The 22546-nt window shown below is 32.2% G+C and overlaps 1 protein-coding gene across 2 annotated transcripts in view; it reads left to right on the forward strand.

Moving 5' to 3' along the window:
• Window positions 1–22546, forward strand: part of LOC143042137 (sodium- and chloride-dependent glycine transporter 2-like) — a 52783-nt gene that overhangs the window by 18754 nt on the left and 11483 nt on the right. For both annotated transcript variants that reach the window (XM_076214391.1, XM_076214392.1), the window contains 3 exons: window positions 928–1059; window positions 12919–13018; window positions 13638–13738. In XM_076214391.1, the coding sequence (XP_076070506.1) occupies window positions 928–1059; window positions 12919–13018; window positions 13638–13738 (333 nt within the window). The remainder of the gene's footprint in view (window positions 1–927; window positions 1060–12918; window positions 13019–13637; window positions 13739–22546) is intronic.

Below are 22546 nucleotides of genomic sequence, written 5' to 3' on the forward strand. Positions count from 1 at the left end.
TTTTTTGTATGATTTCACAGTTTTAAAGTTTAAGAAACATAATGTAAATGTATCATGCTATCAGAGATGCCCATTTCTTATAAATACAAACGGTACGGTAAAAAAGTGTGCAGATCTAACTTTCAAAAAAGTTTTTTGATTTCAACTTTTACATGTGAAGCAGGATCTGCCTACCTTTCATGAGCACCTGAAATCACCAAAAGTTTTTGGCGGGGTTTGTGTTGCTGAGTCTTGAGTTTTCTATTTTGTGTCTTGTGTAGTATATAATTTGTCTATTTGTACATGTTTTATTTCTTTTTTAGCCAAAGCGTTGTCATTTTATTTTGTATTTAAGAGTTTGACTATCCCTCTGGTATATTTTCTTTCTCTTTTATCATGTTTGTAAAAGTTTAATTATTCAAAAAGACCAAGGTTCTACTTTCTGTATCGACGGCTTAGCGTTACGTTCCAAATATTTTGTTTAAAGTTCGTTTCCATTTTATCTTTGTACCTTTTCAATTCGAGTACCACTAGTATGTATTAGTTTGACAAATCTTGTGTATTGTAAACAATTTGACATCTAATATAGTCACTTAAAACACCAGGGTTATAATTTGATACGCTAGTATTTCGAATAATTCATACTTTTGCAAACAATAAAAATTGCCACATAAATATTATTCGTTTCGACAGTAAAGTGCTGACATCTGGGCTGGTGACATCCTCGCTGACAAAACGTCCATCAACAGTGGCATCGACCCAGTGGTGTAATCTTGCTTTACTTTTATGTCATGAGAATATGTCTAAACATAAAATGCATAAAATATTGTACGTCGATTTGATAGTACCTTCATATTTTTAGTTAGAATACCCCAAACAAAATATGTATCAAAAAGTAAAATTTCGAACTAATAGGACACATTTTAATCTTTTATTTTTTTGCTTTAGTTTGGAACGATAGAGACTGTTTTGAGTGCGTTGACAGATGAATTTCCTAAATTATTTAGGAGAAGAAAGGTGTTGTTAACAGGCGTAATCTGCCTAATCGAGTTTATACTTGGAATTCCATTTGTTATGCAGGTAAATATACAAATAGAATAGACATAACGTCCATCAACAGTGGCATCGACCCAGTGGTGTAATCTTGCTTTACTTTTATGTCATGAGAATATGTCTAAACATAAAATGCATAAAATATTGTACGTTGATTTGATAGTACCTTCATATTGAGATGCGAAAACGAGGCCTAGCAGCGTGGTCGTGGATTTTCACAGAGAAGAAAATTGAAGTTTTTTCAGGAATTTCACAAAGTCACACCCTATTTGCCATACATTTAACATTTTAAAACATTTTATACACACTTATTCCAAAATACTATCTAGAATAAAGCGTAATTAATTAAACTAGAAACTTGGGTTTCTGGGTCCGTGTATATCTGCGTCCATTCGTTTTCCGTTTTGAAATATCAAAAACAAAAAACAAAAAACGAAAGTGTTTTCATTTTTCGTTTTTGATTTCATAAAAACCAAAATGAAAAACGAAAGTGTTTTCATTTTTCGTTTTTGATTTCTTAAAAACCAAAATGAAAAACAAAAGTGTTTTTGTTTTTCGTTTTTGATTTCACAATCAAAAAACACTTTTTAATTGTCATTCAAAAAATGACAATGTTGTCATTTGTCATTCATTTAAAGGTCGTTAAAGTATACATGCACAGCGGTTGTCAGATCAATACTACTTTAATCGAAGATAATGTCGACTGATGCAAAAGTCTTTATCAATCTAAACAATATGGGTGCGTGAACTTTATTACTTTTAAGTTTAGAAAGGTCGATCCAAGATTATTAGAATTGATGACTAAGATCCATCTGCCAGTATTTTACGAACTACGAGGACGATAATGTATTTTGCTTGATCAAATTTTCAAAATTTCCGCAATTTCACAATTCAAACTGGGATATTAAATTGGTTTGTCATTAGGAGCCTATAAGGTATTAATTTTTGCTTATTTGTGAAGACTATAGGTGACATTAACCAGAGGTCGTTGATGGGGGATAATGGAATTGAGAATAGTGGACAAAAAATATAAATAATAGAGACAATGGACCAAGAAATAAATAAAATAGCTAGAATAATGGTGTTAAAATGTAATGAAAAAAAGTATAAAGAACAGAGAAATATGGCATAAAATATCAAAGAATACAGAAATTAAGAACCCCGAATCCAGACCATCATACTAGTTGCCTTAATGAACGTTAGTTTGTCTCTGGGAGATTGCTATTGGTTATCATACGGTTTCTCTTTATTTCTATGTCTATTAATTAAGAAGCATGCTTTCATTATTTACCAACATTTTACATATCACATTATTTTGCAAACTACCATAGATTTCCGGTAATTGTTCGGCATAGACCACACCACATTGGAGTCCCTGTAAATTTTTTTCAAGTGGACCTCAGTTACCCACCCTACCCCATCACACATAAAAGTTAATAAACAAATGTCTACGGAAATACATCTGTCCGAACATGTGTAAAGGGGAGCTTGGTAGCTGATGTCTGCTGGAGAAAAAAAATCAAGGTTGCTGTTTAGCTTATTTTTTTTCAAAGATAGGTCCAAAGTTGGGGTAGAACACCGAAACCCATCCTTACCGAAAATGTAATAAAAATTGTCCTCACTATGTGCAAAGGGAAGCTGGGTAGCTGGGGTCTACAGTAGAAAAATCCAGGGTGTTGTTCTGCTTAGTTTTTTTTCTAAAGTAGGTCTAAAGTTGAGGTCGTATACCCTACAAAAACCCTTACCAGACAGTTAATAAAAAAATTCTGCGGCAATACTTTTATCTGCTCTAGGTGAGAACGTAAGCTAGAGATCTAGGGCATACTTGATCAAAATTACAAGTTAATTTATAGCACGGATCAATCTTTTTTAAGCTAATAAATAATTTATTTGCCCACCATACTTTGAATACAAAAAATAAACCTTTTGTCCAGTCATATTTAAGCGAAATCCACTAGTTCAGAGGTAGAATGTTTTGTAAAAACAGTTTTGTGTGGCAAATAAAAGTTAAAGCACGAGTGCAACTTTCTTTTCTTTTAATGCAGAATTATTATTACTTTTCATGAACTATTTGACAGGATGCCGATAATTAGGAAAGCTATTTCACCCAATAGTGCAATTTTGCCATCATTAAAAAAAATCATAATTATTTACGATTCTATAAACACTCCAAGTGTTGATTATTTAAAATGTAAAGCGGGCAGTACGCTGTGTAATATATCGAAAGCGATTGATTTTGGCTTTATATAACTAATAATAACATAATATGTATATTTCATTATAATTCGTTATTCTGATTGAACTGCACATTTCATGTTTCATTACACAACGAAAATCATTATTCAGGATGACACGAGGTCCCACAATAAAGTGCAATCGTGAATTTAATAAAAACTTGATAAAAATCGTGTTTTCATGATCCTAGCTAAAACATGTAATTATAAATATTGAATGCTTCTTTTTGTAACTTCATATGGTTGTAAAAGCGTTGACCGTGCGTACATTTTCAGAATGAAGCGCTTCCGCTTTTCATACAAAATGTATTTACACCTCAATGAAGTAACAAAAAAAAATCATTCAATTCTTAAATAAACCAGAAATGAAATTTTAAAATTCTTTGAAAAGTGTCTTTGACTGCTTAATTATATTTTCAAAACTCATGATATAGTGGTTATATATTAATAAAAACATTTTAAGTACGTTTGAGTCTTATGCAATATTTGTTTTTATATATTTGAAAACTGACTGCTACCGACTGGTTGCTTGAGCCTGGTCTCACAAACTCCGCATTTTCATTACAGCCGATTACATTGAGTGTGTAGACAAAGGTAATATCTTTGGATCGCTTGTTTGTTAGCTGAACTATGAAGTAACTAGGTAAGGTATACCACCCTCCTGTAGAAGGAGCCTAGTCCTACAGACAGATTGATTGGTTATTTGTCGAACTAGCATACTCTTAAAGGAGGGTAGTTTACCTAACCTAATAATACAAGCAAGCTAACCAAGGATATGCTACCTTTGCCTACACACTCAGTGCAATCGGCTGTAACTTTTTTACATTACAGGTTGCAACACATTTCCAAATCATTAGGTTCCAATAAACGTTTGGAAAATTTAGTTAATGTGCTTTCCCATAGGGTTTTATGTAGAACAATTACCGGAAATCTATTATGGAAACTTGCAAAAACAATATCAAAATCGAAATCTAAGTGAACAATGAAGTTACTCACATTAAAAAAGGTTGAGACATTGAAGGCCAAATATGTTTTTTTATTCTTGCGTGTCTTATTATAATCAGCCTAACCAGAGAGCACAGCCGAAGGCCACCAATGAGTCTTCAACACAACGAGAAAATCCCGCAACCAGAGGCGAGCTTCAGCTGGTCTCTAAATAAAAATATATACTGATAACGTCACACTTAACTTAGACAAAAAAAAAACATAAAAAATCTAACAAAGATCAGAGTCTACTGTCTTGGGACAGGCGCAAAAATACGGCGGGGCTAAACATGCTTTGTTAGATCTCAACCCTCCCGCTATACACTTATATCTAGCTCATGTAGAATAAACAAACACACAACAATACGCACAGAGAAACTCAGTTTAAAAGAAATCCGAGTCCGATGACAAAATAGTAAACAAAAGAAACTACACAAAACGAATATGATTCATAAATTAACAAAGAACTACTAGCAGTAACTGACATGCCAGCTCCAGACCCCAATCAAAAATATCGAAAGAATAATTATATAGATATAAGAAGATGTGCATGGTATGAGTGCCAATGAGACAACTCTCCATCCAAGTCACAGTGTGTAGAAGGAAACTATTATAGGTTAAAGTACCCTCTTCAACACGAATCCTTGGCTCACACCGAATAGCAAGTTATAAGGATCGATCTTCCAAAATGACTAGTGTAAAACCATTCAAACGGGAAAACCAAAGGTCTAAACTCTATATATAACTAGAGGCTCTAAAGAGCCTGTGTCGCTCACCTTGGTCTATGTGTTTTTGGTGATGGTGATGTGTTCGTAGATCTTACTCTACAAAACATTGTTGATGCTTACAATTATCTCTATCTATAATGAACTTAGCCTAGTAGTAGTTTCAGTGGAAAATATTTTGTAAAAATGTACAATTTTATGAAAATTGTTAAAAATTGACTATAAAGGGCAATTACTCCTTAACGGGTCAATTGACCATTTTCGTCATGTTGACTTATTTGTAGGTCTTACTTTGCTGTACATTATTGATGTTTACAGTTTATCTCTATCATAATAATATTCAAGAAAATAACCAAAAGCTGCAAAATTTTCTTAAAATTACCAATTCAGGGGCAGCTACATAACAACAGGTTGTCTGATTCATCTGAAAATTTCAGGGCAGATAGATAATGACCTAATAAACAATTTTATCCCATGTCAGATTTGCTCTTAATACTTTGATTTCTGAGATATAAGCCAAAATCTTCATTTTACTCCTATGTTCTATTTTTATCCATGGCGACCATCTTGGTTAGTTGGCAAGGTCACCGGACACATTTGTTATACTAGATATACCAATGATGATGGTGGCTAAGTTTGGTTGAATTTGGCTCAGTAGTTTCAGAGGAGAAGATTTTTGTAAAAGTTACGACGACGGACGACGGACGACTGACGCCAAGATATAAGAAAAGCTCACTTGACACTTTGGGCCAGGTGAGCTAAAAAACGAGAAGCGAGAACGACATCAACAAACGACAACTACTGTTTTTTGTGTGATATTTTTTATTACTAGACCAAATATTTCATGATTGTTTATTATCTAGGACTGTATTTTTGATTAACAATTGATAACTAAGTTTAATAAAATCATATGTGTGTATAGCAAACATATTAACTTTGGCTTAAAAGACGTCTATTTAATTGTTTTCGACTCGCTCTGCTCGGTCGGAAAAATTGACGAGAATAAAATCCTTAGATTGAACGCGTTCGTTCAACAATCTTATTAAAATTAATATATATATTAATTTTCTCATACACATAAGTATAACGAAATCAGAGATATACATTTTGATTAGATTAGTTCGTCTAATTTACAAATGTAGTGTTATCTGTAGTAAATTTACTGACTTCTTTAATTAAGGATTTGAATAAGAATGTGTCCATACCACATAAATGCCCCACTCGCACTATCATTTTCCATGTCTAGTGGACCGTGGAATTGAGGGTCAGAACTCTATATTTGGCATTGAAATTAAAAAGATCATATGATATAGAATATGTGTACTGAGTTTCAAAAAAAATATATCTGTACATTAACTTCACTTTCAAGTATAGAGATGTGATTTTTTTTCTGAGACAAGTGCTTGTGACAATCCAAAAGAACTTGCAGTCATTCGATGTTCAGTACTTCAGTACTTTGATTGTTTGAAAACGAGGTAAAAATACCCTGCCACATTCGGTATGTGTTTTTGTTAGACCTTTTTTTTCCTTCTGTTTTCAATCGATCTCATACGTTAAGCCCTTTTCCACTGATTTGTATAGTTTGTTCTTATGCTGTGTTGTAACAAAACTGTCCCGGCTGTTTACAAGCATGTTAAACGCCACAATATATTGCATGTGCCTGCACCAACTCAGGAGCATGTAGTTCAATGGTTTTCGTTTGTTGATGTCTTTTATATGTGTTTTTCGTAATTCATGTTGTTTTAAAATAGGCTGTTATTTTTCTCAATTGAACTGTTTCATATTTTTCAATTCATGGACTATTGTAATCGACAATACCGTATGTTTTTCTCATTGTTGAAGATTATATGGTTGCCTATATATAATTGCTTACATCCACTACATTTGAACTTTGTTGGATAGTTGACTCATTTGCATTAATACCAAATCTCCTTATTAAAAGTTGAGGGGTGTGTGTGTTTCTTTGGAAAATTTCAATGTTTTTCTCCCAGGTCACCCAGTTTGAATAGAATATTTTGACATTTTGCTGTGCTCTTAGATTTGACTTAAGAGCCAACCAAAGCTCACGGCCTGTTGGTAGGTAGTTGATGACTATATGGTAAGCTCTGGATGTCTTTTTGAGTATTGCATACGGTGATTTGGTGATGTCTTCATGCCATGCATTGTCCCATTACTTTATATAGACAGCTTATCAGTCAACCTGATCTATCAAAGTAGCTCTCCTCGCCTTTTGTATAGTCAGACGAAAAACAAGATATAAACTGACTTAGCTTGGTATATACATGTTTTTTTTAATATATTCATATAAATATATAAAAGAAGATGTGGTATGATTGTCAATGAGACAACTCTCCACAAGAGACCAACATAACACAGAAATTATCAACTATAGGTCCTTGCACGGCCTTCAACAATGAGCAAAGCCCATCCCGCATAGTCAGATATAAAAGGCCCCGAAATGACAATGTAAAACAATTCAAACAAAAAAACTAACGGCCTAATTTATGCACAAAAATTGAACGAAAAACAAAAATGTAACACATAAACAAACGACAACCACTGAATTACAGGCTCCTGACTTGGGACAGGCACATACATTTTGAATGTGGCGGGGTTAAACATGTTAGCGGGATCCCAAATTCAAGTCAAATTGATATTTTAAAACAACATAACAGTTAAAAAGTGTAAAAAAAAAATATTTTAATAAATGTTGAAAATATTATTGTGTTTGTGAGTGGAAAACTACTTAAAATTGTAGAAATATTCAAAAGTAGCTCTCGCGTTTTTGTTCTGCGGCTACGTTAACGGAACATCAATCAAGTAATCAATCTTCATGACTATGGCTTCAATATTTAATGGTATAAAATATCATATTCTGCTTGTCGTAGACTCAAAAAGACTTCAAGTTGGAATAGATCTACGAAGAGTAAAGAACGTTCATGTGTGGTTTAGCAACTGTACATGCCCACGAAACCGACGTCCAGATATTGTTCGGACGATGTTTTGAGAAGTTCCGATGCGACCGGACACAGGGCCGTAACTAGCCTCTTTTAATAGTGAGGCAAAATATATTCGCCGAGCGGAGCGAGGCGAAAAATTTTGGGCGAGGGGTTAAGGCCCCAGAAACTGAGAAAAATAATGCGTGCATTCTGAGCGTTTCCCAGACTCTTTCTTGCATTGAAACGGCTTAATTAATTTTTAGATATTTTTTTTCGACAATCAGGTCCCAAAGCAAGAAAAAAAAAGATTCATTGTAATTTAAGACTTTTAGGTATTAGAGACATCATTAAAAGACCGATATTTAGGATAAAGCAAAAATCGTAATTCTCATAATTATTAATACCGTATCTGTCTGTCTGTCTGTTCTTGTCTTGTATTGTGATTAGACTTTGGTGATTTTTTTTATGACTAGATTTAAATATAGTGACATCGCAGTATTATACTTTAAGTACTAGTACTGCTTAAGTCCACACTAGGGACCATCTTCGCCTTATTTTACGATCTTTTACAGTATTAATGATTCTTTAAAAGTATGGTTGAAGACCATCCGGCAACTATCAAAATGAAGAGCAGGAACACAAACTTTGACCATTGATCATTTGTATTTTTTCTAAGAATTGCCTTTGTGTGCGATTATGTCCCCATACTCCTTTATTAGGGTCTTAACACGACTTAATGCAAGTTTAACCTTTCAATGTAAAAGGTCATATATGGCAATAACTTGTTTTTTTTCTTCAAATTATTTGATACCGGGAAATACGTAACCTTACTTTAATTCAAACCAGCTATGTAGTTTTATTTACAATAAAAACAAACTGTTTTGTATTCTTTGATATCAATTTCAATTATCTATGCAGAAAGGACAATTTGTTTTTGTGTCCACTGAGTAGCATCACATGTTCTTAAAATATATTTCTCGCACAATTCTGGACATCGGTGCACATGCAACATTGCAAAACCACGTTTACAAATGAAAATCAACGCTCAGACTATAGTCATAAAGTAGGACAATACATGAACAAAAGACAAACCCGGAACAGAAGAACAAACAATAGACCATCAACTCTGAAAACTAAAAGGAAAATAGAAACATGGATAACGAAAAACATCCAGGGGATACACCAGAGAATGAAGAGAACTTGTTTCTTGCAAGACACTTTCCGGGAAAACAATTTGATATGAAAACAACCTTTTGTTTCATTTTATTTTTTTTGAAATTTTTTACATGAGGCATTTGCCTCAATGTAGTTACGGCCCTGGGACAAGTAAAATTAAACTGTTACAGTATATTACAGAACATAAAACTGGCTATCTTTGCTGTAAATACAAGTTAAAAACCTGACATGGTTTACATTAAAGCTAAAAATCTCTATCCCACGGCATCAAATAATTTTAAAAAAAACATATGACCTTTAACATTGGAGGTCTAAACTAGCATTGAGCCGTGTCCAGGTCCGAAATAGACAATAAAGAGATGTGGAGTAAATGTACACGGGACAAAATCGCACACAATATATAGAAAAAATACAAATTATTAATGAACAGGGCTTTTATGCCTGTTCTTCATCTTGAGAGGAGCTGGAGGGTCTTCAACGAGGAACTAGACCATTGATCCTCATTATACAAAAGTAACATAGGTTAGTGCATCGGACTATACAAAAACATAAGTTCCTGGTTCGATCACCCTTCCGGTGAGAAAATTTCCAATCCACTATTAATAAATATGTTTAAACTAACAATAGCCACACACTTGACTTTGTGGATTACATTATTTTTTTCATCATCCTACATATTTCTTTTGATATTGTTCATACATGTAAATACTAAAAGTCTTACACTGTATCTATATATTTTGCTCCGAGACCAGAACATAATAAAATAGATAAATTAAAACTTGCGCTTTAGATTAAGAAAGGGTGTGAAAGATTTTGTATCATTTTTTCCAGTTCTTCTGGAGTCCTTGAGCCCTTCCCTCGCCAACAATATATAGTTTGCTTTATTTGTAAAAGAGGCTAGTTACGCTACAATATTATCATCTTAGATTAACCTCTCCAAACTTTAAAAGTAAAGATCACGCACCCTTATTGTTTAGATTGATAAAGACTTTCGCATCCGTCGACATTATCTTCGATTAAAGTAGTCTTTATCTGACAACCGCTATGCATGTATACTTTAACGACCTTTAAATGAATGACAAATGACAACATTGTCATTTTTTGAATGACAATTAAACTGTGTTGGAAAGATAACATAAATACACTTTCGTTTTTCGTTTTTTGTTTTTGTGAAATCAAAAATGAAAAATGAAAACACTTTCATTTTTCGATTTTAGTTTTTGAGAAACCAAAATTGAAAAATGAAAATACTTTTGTTTTTCGTTTTTTGATTGTGAAATCAAAAACGAAAAACGAAAACACTTTTGTTTTTCATTTTGGTTTTTAAGAAATAAAAAACGAAAAATGAAAACACTTTCGTTTTTCGTTTTGGTTTTTAAGAAATAAAAACGAAAAATGAAAACACTTTCGTTTTTCATTTTGGTTTTTATGAAATCAAAAACGAAAAATGAAAACACTTTCGTTTTTTGTTTTTTGTTTTTGATATTTCAAAACGGAAAACGAATGGACGCAGATATACACGGACCTTTCTGCCCGTGCAGAACGATATTAAATTTCCCGCCATTTAAAAGGGTAAATAGTAAATTTATATAAAAGCATCATTAATATAGAATATAACTGTATAATTTATATATATCTTTAAAAGTTAATAATTTAACAAGCTACATAATTAATTTTATTTGTCCAATAAATAACTTAAAGCATTCTCTGCTGAATATTTCCACCATGTAGGATTAACTAAATCAGGTGACCTCATTTTATCTTTTATCTCAGTCTCCTATTTTTATTCTTGTGTATTAATACCCCACCCCCTTTTTTTCTATAAATAATTATTACACTTGCTAGGCAAGACTATTCCCATGACTTATAGCTACATTAGAAGGAGCTTGAGGCAGATTAAAATCCAAACATCAGGTCTTCAGCAAAAATATATACCAGTTTTGCTTTCTGACAGCAAAGGCTCGTTTATTAAACGTGAAGTTACCAACTTAGATGAGCTAAAGATAGAGTATATAAGCCAGTCTGATATCCAAAAATTAGAAGCTTTTCAGAAAAAAACATTTAAACAAATTCTATCCTTACCACAAAGAACTGCCGATGCTGCTATCTATATCTGGCTCGGAGCAGAATCTATTGAGCAACTCGTACATAAAGCTGTCATTTCCCTATTTCTAAGAATATCAAAAGATCCCAACTCAATTGAGTGTAAAATTGGAATTAGACAGCTAGCAAAAAAAGACGATAAATCAAATAGTTGGTACATAAACGTAGACAAAACCCTCAAATCTTATGATCTTCCATCCGCACATGAGATTATACTAAATCCAGAGAAAAATTGGAAACGATTGACTCACGACGTCATAGACAAAACCTGGAAAAATAGATGGATTGAAATTGCTCTAAGCAAATCAACACTCAATTACATGGAAGTTAACAACTTGAACTTTAAAAAACCAAACTTCTGTTGGAGCAGTGTCAGAGATCATATTAGAGATGTTAGCAAAGGGATAATAAAATCCAGGATACTTACAGGAACTTACAAAACCCAAAGTATTACCAACCGATTTGACGAAACAAAATCTGCTGAATGCAAATTGTGCATGGTAGGACCTGAGGATTATAAACACTTCCTAGTCAAGTGTGAAAGTCTGAATTGTGTGAGAAAAATTCATCACAATAGACTAAAATCCCTACTGGAAGATAATCATATCCCTTATTGCAGTATAATTAATTCTGATGAGGACCTTCTCGAATTCTTGATAGACTGTTCTAGGAACAACCTTATAACTGTGTCTCAACAGAGAGACTTAGAAAGAATCTGCAAAGACTGGATCTATGCATTGCATGCTAAAAGAGCCCAACTTTTGGAAAACAAATGAACAATCAGTTGAGTTCTGTGCTTAACTTGCAAGTGGCTGTAAGTCGTGGGAATGTAACATGTAACAAGTATTATACTACTTATGTGTATATACTTAATAAATACTAAGTGATGTAGCAAAGTACTTAATAGTTAAAATCATAACTAGATCATATGAATATTAATTACCCCTGTAAATAATCTTGTAGACCCAAAATTGTATTGACGAACTCTACTGTTTTATATAAAACTAATGTTGATAGTTTTTTATTCTTATCTTTTACCATTTTAGATTTTAAGTACATATAAACTAACTAAATATGAAACCACACTAGTGCATAAACTTACCCATTACTAATACGGATTAGTAATTCTTATCACCTTCCTTTTGCTAAGAGAAATTTAAACAACTGATAAGTTAGTATTTTTATCCATTTTAAAATTTTAAAATGTATAGTGTACATACAAGTTCATGTTTTTATCTAATTTTTAGTTTTATCTTATTCTAACTCTGTTACTATTATTTTTAAATTTTAACTAGTACATAGAATTTTAAATAACGCAATTTTGAAAATAGACAAAATTTTTAAATGCGGTGACCCTGCAGATAGGGTGGACTTCCTGAAGAAGAAGAAGAAGAATAGACGTATTGTATTTAGCTTCGTCATAGGATCTTTTATTGATACTTTTCTCCTTTTATTTATACAAAATACTTCAATCATTGTTTCCCCTATCCACAAAGAATAAGATATTATTTCGTCATGTATAAATATTTTAAGTTTTCATGCAAAACCTTAAGCGACTTCAGCAGCAAACAAACTACCTACATGTATCTAGACTGGTTTCCTGTGATTGTGGATGGGAATAGGGCGATAGTTGTAACAATTACATATAGCAATCCAAAATTCGAAAAACACAATATTGTGCACACTTTAACTTGTGCCTTGTGCTCATAATTTTTTTATTCATAGGGAGGAATGTATGCTCTGCAAATAGTAGATTGGTACTTTGCTTTATTTTCTGTGATGATAGTCTGTATTTTGGAAACCATCATAATCGGATGGATTTATGGTGAGTAAACAAGCTATAAGAACTCGCTGTTTTAGAAATACCAGTTTATGTTCTTTTGATATATAAATTTAGTTTTTTGGTTACAATAAATGTATGTCGTGTAAAAATGTGTCCTAAACTACAATTACTGTCATGTTTACTCTTGATAGAAGTATATGCATAACACAAAAACAAAAGATTATACAAAAATGCTTTGATTAATAAAACAGTATCATTTTGTCTTCGTAACAAATAAGTGATAATTATATATTCATTTATTACACTATGCTACATTATTTCCAGATATGTAATACCAACTGAAATCGTTATGGAGACATATATATATATAGCCGTTATCAAATTTAAAGTTCCCAGCCAAAGAGTATTTTAGATTATTTGTGCAAATTCCATACCAACAATTAAAATGGTGTTTTGAATATCGTGCATAAGATTTTTACTCTGTCGATTCAATGGTCGTGCTCCGTTTAAGGTATTTGTGGTTTTCTCCCGGTTTTGTGTGTGATATCTTCTCAATTTGTCCTTGACATTGAACATAGGAAAAGTACTAAATATATGTGAGAAACACGCTAATGCATACTGAACCAATAACAAATTACACTTATATATATATACATTGAAGGCGCCAACAGATTTTACGAAGATATTGAACTAATGATAGGACGAAAGCCTTGTATTTGGTGGAGTATATGTTGGAAATTCATAACACCCGTTATTTTAGTGGTATGTTGCCTAACACTTTATAATCCATCAAATTAAAGTACTTAGTAATTTAAATGTAAATTTAGTTTCTGTTTACGTAGTCCACTCTTATATTCACAAATGTGATTGCAACGTTCGAAGCGTCAATTTTCACTGTCTGAGCCTTCAACAGTCTCCGGGACAAGTTTGCAATTCCGCTGAGTGCAAAAGTTGTCACCCTAATTTTTGGAGTAAAGTCAAAACAAAGTTGATAACTTGGTTGGTATTGGTTCCCTGATATTTGTCCTAAAATTTTTTGGCTCTAGCACCACTGTTGAAAAAGTTATGCCCCTTTTTTCAACAATTTCCTCAGAGGAAAAGTAGTTTTCCTCAAGGGAAATCAAATTTCCCTGAAGGAAAAAGATTTTTCCTCAAGGGAAATTGTTTTTTCCTCAAGGGAAAAAGATTTCCCTTAGGGAATTTGCTGCATAATTATTTCCTTTGAGGAAATTCTATTTCCTTAGAGGAAATTCTTTTTCCTTAGAGGAAATTCTTTTTCCTTAGAGGAAATTCTTTTTCCTTAGAGGAAATTCTTTTTCCTTTGAGGAAATTTGCAGCTTCAAATTTTCCTTTGAGGAAATACTTTTTCCTGTGAGGAAATTTGTAGCTTCAAATTTTCCTTGGAGGAAATACTTTTTCCTGTGAGGAAATTTTTGACAAACACTTTTCCTTGGAGGAAAATTCAAGACAATAAATTTCCTCTAAGGAAATAATTGTTCTTCAAATTTCCTCTAAGGAAATTTCTGAACATCAAATTTCCCTTAAGGAAATGTTTTCCCTTATTTTTACTTGTTAAACATTTCTTTGTATTACAAGACTGTATAATTGATGCAAATGATATTTAAAACTTTAATAAATGTTTGACTCAACATTTCAATGACATTGAAAATAATACAGTCTGACTGTTTAGATCTAGGTATTGTTTATACTTTTTATATAAATTGAACTTTGATTTATAATTTTTTATTGGAGCAAATGATTCTGTTTTCTTTGTAAGTGTTCCAATGCGATACATTAATCATGTTAATAAGCAACCAATTTGAATGTCATACCATTTGTGGTGTTCTAAAGAATTTGTTTATATATTTGCAGATAATAATAAAATAAACACTTTCCGTGTTATTTTAAATTAAAATTTCTTCTGTTTCAGCTTGTGTACAGTTATTCAATCCACTACGTAAGAATTCAGTGAATACATTATTCCATTCACTAAACAATTCCCTTCAATTCTTAGAGAAATCATTTTTGCAAATAGTTCTTCAATGATCTTCTTCTTTGTATTTGATATGAGGGAGCGATGTAAATGAGTTGATAAAACTGGTGTTCCTTTTTTCAACCACAAAATAGTATTTGTTCTGCATTCTCCTTTCTTTTGATTAAGATATGTTGTTGCTTTTATGCAATAGTGTTTTTGTGTATCTATGATAGAACTCCATTTTGTTTATGGTCATTATCATGTGATAATGTTGAAATTTCCTATTTCTTTTTTGCAGGAAAGCACACATTCCATTTCAAATTAATCCAATTATGCACTATGTAAATAAATTTCAACTTTAAGATTCCTCTCCAGTAATGACCTATTGATCATGAAAACCAAGATGTCTGATCACCTATAAATACACAAAATAAACAAATAAAATGTTATAAATGGAGAGAGAAACAGCAATAAATGTTTTTCATGTGTATCTTTCCTTATTAAAATACATTAAGTAAACTTGAACTCGAGAAAAATAAATAACTGCGATGTAGACTAGAAAGTATAAAATGCCAAATAAAGTATTCACGAAAAAATTAGTTGATTTAGAGTAGTCAAGTCCGTGTTTGCAGGAAATTTACATCCTTGGTTGTCTGGTGGAGAGTTGTCTTATTTGCAATCATACTACATTTTATTTTTATATAACCTTGCCATATTCCTATTGTGCCTGTCCAAAGTTCAGAGCCTGTAGCTTTTGTCAGTTTAGTCTGACACTAAAATTTAGTGGTTGTTGTTGTTGTTTCATACCGGTCATATTTTTTTTTGTAATTCATTTTGTTATAAACAAGGCAATTAGCATGATAAGTTTTACAGTTTGGATTGTTTCAATGTTTCATCTTTAGGTCTTTTATAGCTGCCTACTTTGACTATAGTATAGGGTATGGATTTTCTCATTATTGAAGGTCGTAACAGGCCTACAATTGCTTTCTCAAAGCCATGATAGTTTTCATATTTAATATACCACATCTTTTAATTTTTATAGTAATCATGATACTAGTAATCATCTTTCAAGTTCAATAACTTTTTTAAAATTAAAAGGTGTCTTACCATTTAGGTTTAGTTGGCTTCTGCAAATTTTAAATTGCCTATCATTTCTGCTGTATATAATTTCTCTGTATCTTCTATAGTTCTTGTCCTATACATAAAAGAGTAAAAGTTGAATGACATCTTGCATCAATATTTTTTTCTGTTTAATGTACATTATGTATATTAATGTGTGTTTAATAAAAATCTAAACCATGAGTGCTTGATAAGCTTCTTGCCCTTATAGCTGGTCTTTAAGCTTTAAATGAATTTTAATGATTGACTAAAAAACTATGAGCACTGTGCAAATAAGACCCCGCCCTCCAAAAAAAAACAAAACATGCACAAACAGTGGTATTCATTGACATAAAACATGTATATAATTTGGCTCCATTTATAGATATCTCAAGTGACTATAAGTTAACGCTGCGATTTTTTTAACAAATACATTTCTAAAACCTTTCAAAGTTTTTGAAAATGGACAAATTTTAAATAACTTTGCAACAACTAAAGTTCCTTAACTCTGCATCTTATAAAAAAATTTGTAAGGGTTCCGCGGAACCCAGTGTCTCGCCTACTTTTGCTGTAAATCGCAGTTTATGTCAAGATATAAAAACAATTCACCAAAGTTTCATAAAAATTTGTGAAAGCATTCTTGAGACTATCCTAATCCCAAGTCATGATAGTACAATGACATAAATCAGATTTTTTAAAAGGAAAATTATCATGTTTATGTTATAAAAAAATAATTCACCAAGTTTCATGAAAATTGCTCAAAGCATTATTAATAGTATACGTACTGGAAAAATCCCCCCTTTTATGAATAAAATACCTAACTTTAAATTAAAAATTTAAAATCCCTAAAAATTAAAAAGGAGCTTAATTATCATGATTATATCAATAGATAATTCACCAAAGTATTATGAAAATTTTATGATTAATGTATTCTAATTCCAAGACTATATAATCTAAGACATGGTTTGTTTGAATTAAAAAAGTTGGAATAAAGTACCTGCTAGAATTCAGGAGAATTAGACCAAATCAGGCTATCTTCTAGATTATCAGACAATTGACTGTAGAAAAGGGATTTTCTTTTTTCTTATTTAGCTATTTGTTATCTCTGTCCTTAATATATACTGAACTAAGCCATTTTTTCACATATTTTTTTTGTCTTTTCTCTCTTGTGACTTGTTATTCAACATAACAAAAAAAAAACAAAGGCAATGAAAGAGAAACTGACAATGCCAAGGCAAAACATAAGATGCAGAAAAGAAAAACAAAACAATACGCTAAGCAACACCAACATCACCAAAAAACTAGTGTTGAATTCATGTGCTCACTCAGTCAGTGAGAGTTCGCAGATCCTGACCTACTATATTTATGCTTAAAAACCTAAAAACCATATAGTTCTAAACATATTTTGTAAATTTATACTTAATTAAAATGTTGTCATAAATAGCATAGACACCTCTGAGTTTTAAGAACCACATGTGTTAATTGTGCGAGTATAATCAATGATAATCATGCACAAGATTGACTTTTAAAAGCCTATATATTGAAATTTTCTGAAAATATTGCATGCATTTATTAATATGACCAATTTCAAGAAATGCACAAAGATGTGAGATGATTTATATAAGGCCAAAAAAAAATATATGTCTGTTTCCTGCTTCCAAGGCAAAAAAATCGGGGTCGGTAGGTCGGGATTTTTTTTTTTTTTTTTTTTTTTTTTTTATTATTTTTGCATTCCCTGTCAGATTTGCAGATGGTTAAATGTCATGTTTGGTTAGGGTCCTGTACCCTAAAATCATTTAATCTCTTTAAAGAAGCTTTAATTGAATAATCCTCCCAGTGCCGACATTTTTTAAACCTTAATTGTAGCACATTTGTGTTGGGAGCAGCCATTTTGATTGTTTGGGTATAGTAAAATACGGATCTGGATCGGACCGGAAACATATTTTTCCGGACCGGAAATGATTTTTTTCCGGAATTGAATAAAAAGATCTAGGGTCGGGGGCTTTGAGTCAGGGTCGGTCGGGAAACAGGAAACATACATATATTTTTTTTTGGCCTTATTGTAATTTCAGGAATTTACAGTAAAGGCTTTTATCCCCACTGCATTTTGCACTTTTCCTAATTCAGGAGCCAGACGTTATGGCCTTTGTGACCTTTGTATGATTTTTATTTTAGTTTCTTTTTTTTATATTGAAGAGTTTAGTCATGTTAGTACTGTATGACGTCCATTATCACTCAACTAGTATACATTTTTGTTTAATGGCAAGCTAAAGCATGCCTCACAGGCACGGATCCAGGGGGGCTGAGGGTTGGACATGTTGGAACCCCCTTTCTTTATTGGATGATCAATGCATTTGAATGGGGACATCTACATCTACGACATAGCTTCGGCTATGTCGTCACTCGAAAAGGGTACTTCGACCCATCACTCAAGTATAGTAGTAGTATAGACATGTATAGACTCAAGTATAGACATGTAGTTGGACCACCCCCCAAATTGGTCCTAGGTTAGGAACCCCTCCTTTATATGACTGGATCCACCCCAGTCTCAGGTTGTGGGATTTTCTCGTTGCAATGAAGACCCATTGGTGACCTATGGCTGTTATCTGCTCTTTGGTCATGTTGTTATCTCTTTGATACATTCCCCATTTCCATTTTATTTTCAGTTCTATTATAAATATTAGAATCGAGTTTGGCGCGTTTACAAAAATATAATTGTCTGTGTTGACAGGGGAGTATGTGTGCATACCAATATTTAAATTTTCTAATCCTTCTTTTTGAATATTTTGTGCATTTCTTGGTAAAATACTGTCAGACCTCGAGTGCTGTTGTTTTACAAAAACGGTCAAGTAATGTAGGGGAAAGAAACTAACTAAAAAGACCAAAATAAGCCACAACTAATGGGGGTCTCATTGGGGGTTCTGTTCACGGATCCTGCTTAGTTACTACTTATTTTTTTAGATTCCCGCATGATGCCATCCCGCTTACACTATGTAAGTGAACAATTCTGCTATTTTTGTAATTTCCCATGTCCCGCTAAACTTCATTTCGCGTTTTCACGGCACAATAATTTGAGGGAGGATAGGACCTTTATCGGGACTCCGGGATCGGGTGTTTTTAAGCTCGGGATTTCGGGATTGACCCTTTCGGGATCCGATAATTCTTTTTTCGAATTTCGGGACCTCGGAATTTCGTGTTTTTTAAGCCCGGGATTTCGGGATTTCGTGTTTTTAAGCTCGGGATTTCGGGATCAGTACCTCTCCTACTCTCCCTCATAATTTGACTTTCATGTGTCACGTTTAAAAAAATACGCCTCGACAATCCCGAGTCCCGCTCAGACCCCCCTTATAGGTACATAATGAATAGTTGACTATGTAGTCAGTAGTCAGGTCAAATACACATGTATATACTTTTAGACGACCTTAGATTCATTTCACAGCGAAAATACTCATTAATATTGAACATTTTAGATCACTTCACATTTAGATTTTATAACTTTTAAAATTAAGACCATATAGATTTAAGATCATTTAATCGAAAGATGATAATTTGTCAATGAGCAACTGTAACCAGGTACTGCATTTTTTTGCATGCGTCAAGAAACAGTTAAAAGTGCCGGGAATAGAAAAGCAAGTTAAACTTCTCATCTGGACTTTTTAATTAGTCTGTATACCGGACCTCTTCTCTATTTTGGGATTGAAAAAAAAAATATAAAGTTAAAAATACGGTTTTGAGCCTTTTTCTTCTTTTTAATTTGATAACACGTTAAGCCATTAGTGACACTAATATGGTATATTACCAATAATAAGGCCATATATTTCGTTATACATGTAGAAATATCGCAAAAGACTTCTTAGTGCACTAATAAGAAAGTTTTTGCATTAAGGACACTAAAACGATGTTTTAAGATCACAGCGAACATGAATATAAGTGGATATGATTAAATACCTCATATCTATAAAGTTAGGTATCGATAGATTTTGTAATTTTGAAGTTAAATGACTTTTTAATCAACGCGTGCCACTCGCCACGTGACCAACGGTGTATTGCAAATTCCCGAATCATCATGTTCAATCAACCTAATCCAATAAACAATTGTCTTTTGATCGATTCGTTACTTATTGATTAATCAATGGTTGTTAACCTAACGGTTTAGCGTGGTCTAATTTCAAGTTTATGAAAGAAAAATAAAAAATAAATTTTGTGTTTTAAAACTTTGCCTTTGTTATATATATTTAGTTTTTAAGGAAATTGCTATGCAAGCTTTTTTTTAATTAAAGAACCCTATTTTGAGATACAAATTGAGAAACAAATGCTTTTGATATTTCATTTCCTTACTAACAACACAAGAGTTTACATACTATCATTATCCCTTGAAAGACATTTGAGAGTATGTGGTGTCCATGGGGTTCTTCAAAATCCGATTACAGAAGTAATATAGAAAAACTCCAAGAGGTAAAATTATATTACGTTTTAAAAAGAGAATTATAGAATAAATCATAACTGTCTTCTATGAACGATAACTTTAAACTGGTGTCAATGCTTTTTTTTTTAACAATTCATCTTTATTTCAACAATTGAAGATGAATACCATTTTCATATGTCTGTTTGTTTTGTTCACGCATCGGTGACTATATAATGGAATTTGATGCGACTGTCATACAAGTGAGAGGTTTATCTAGCTATAAAACCAGGTTCAATCCACCATTTTCTACATTTGAAAATGCCTGTACCAAGTCAGGAATATGACAGTTCTTGTCCATTCGTTTTTGGCGTTTTGTTATTTGATTTTGCCATGTGATTATGGACTTTCCGAATTGATTTTCCTCTGAGTTCAGTATTTTTGTGATTTTACTTTTTATTTTATAATGTAATAAGCACTATGGACAGGCGCGGATCCAGAGCTTGAAGTGGGGGTTTGGGGGGAGGGGTTATGTGAGAAATGTTTAGAACACTAGAGAAGTTTTCTTGTTATACCAAACCATGTTTTTCAATAAATGGCACACTTTTTGTTCATCCGGCATATGGTTACTCTAAATAAACTTTTAAGTATTAATTTTATAAGTTTAATTATTTGATTACAGATCGTATCTACCCGTTTTGCAATTGTTGTATCATGTAGAGACTGAGAAACATTTTCTGATGGTGTGCCCTTTATATGCAGATATACGATATGATTTATTTTGTGAATGTAATTATTTAATTGAGAATTTTGAAACAATGCATATGGACGATAAGTTTATATTTATAATGAGATCCGAGCAAATTCAGAAATGTCTATGTAAAATTTTGCAGAAATGTTTTATGAGAAGAAAATTATTTACATTTGATTGAAGAAGTACATTTTTATTTTGATAGCCTAGTTTTTGTCTAAGTTTTAAACATTAAGCATATTTGTTTTTCTCAAATCTTTAAAATAAGGTATTTTTATTTATTGAGATTAATATTTTTATTATATTTATTTCTATTTTAGAAGACAATTGATATTTTTTTAATAAGGACTCTTATAGTGTTTTTCATATAATTAGTACTATCATTTTATATTTTTACAAATAGTTTTTTTTTTTTTTTGAAAGCGATTTTGAAAAAGTAATTTATTAGATTTTTAACTCTAGAAATATTTTTTTTACAAATTTAACATGCAGTTTATTGTAAATATGTACATGTATGCTTTTAAAGTGTCTCATAAGTCAAATGTTTGGCTGGGCATTGATTGAATTTTAAAGATGTTACTTAATTTACTTGTATATATGTACTGTATCAATCGATGTGTGACACTCAAATAAAATATATATTTATTTATTTATTTATGTATCACTCTAAGGGAGACTAATAAAGATATATATATAATAAAATATAGAGATAGCAGCCTTGGATTGTCTTAATTAAATCCTTTGGTCCTCTAATTATCAAGTTACCCTCTGGCCATGTAATTATGACTTGTGTATATTTAAAGAAGTGTGGAGACAACGTGTCACCCGGCGTTTTGCATTTGCGCCGATTTTTTCTTTCATTTGCGCCGATTTATTTTTTTATTTGCGCCGATTTTTCTACAGGTAAATTACAGGTAAATAGATATAAGAAGATGTGGCATGAGACTCAGTGCCAATGAGAGAACTCTCCATCCAAGTCATGTTATTTTTCATTTATCATAATATACCTCTTCCGTTAGCCACTTGTACACATCTAATGAATTATCAATCATAGCATGTATATAACTATTGTCCACTCCTCACCACGGGGAGGTGGAAGAAGGCCTACAAGATACATCTCCAGACTTGTCCTTGACCGTACCCGTAGTTCTTTGACCTCTGTCTTTCGGACATCTGCCGCATGATTATGCTCGTTCTGTGTTTTGATAATAGTCAGACTATCAGAATCCGTGGTGACCTTGGCTTTAGAAGATTTTATCATATGGTACATAAGTATGTTATGTTGTTATGTTTCAGGACACAAGTATTTACTTACCTGTAAATCTAATTAGGAGCAAATATAAA

This window comes from Mytilus galloprovincialis, chromosome 8 (genome assembly GCF_965363235.1).
Source record: "Mytilus galloprovincialis chromosome 8, xbMytGall1.hap1.1, whole genome shotgun sequence".
NCBI classification, from domain to species: Eukaryota; Metazoa; Mollusca; class Bivalvia; order Mytilida; family Mytilidae; genus Mytilus; species Mytilus galloprovincialis.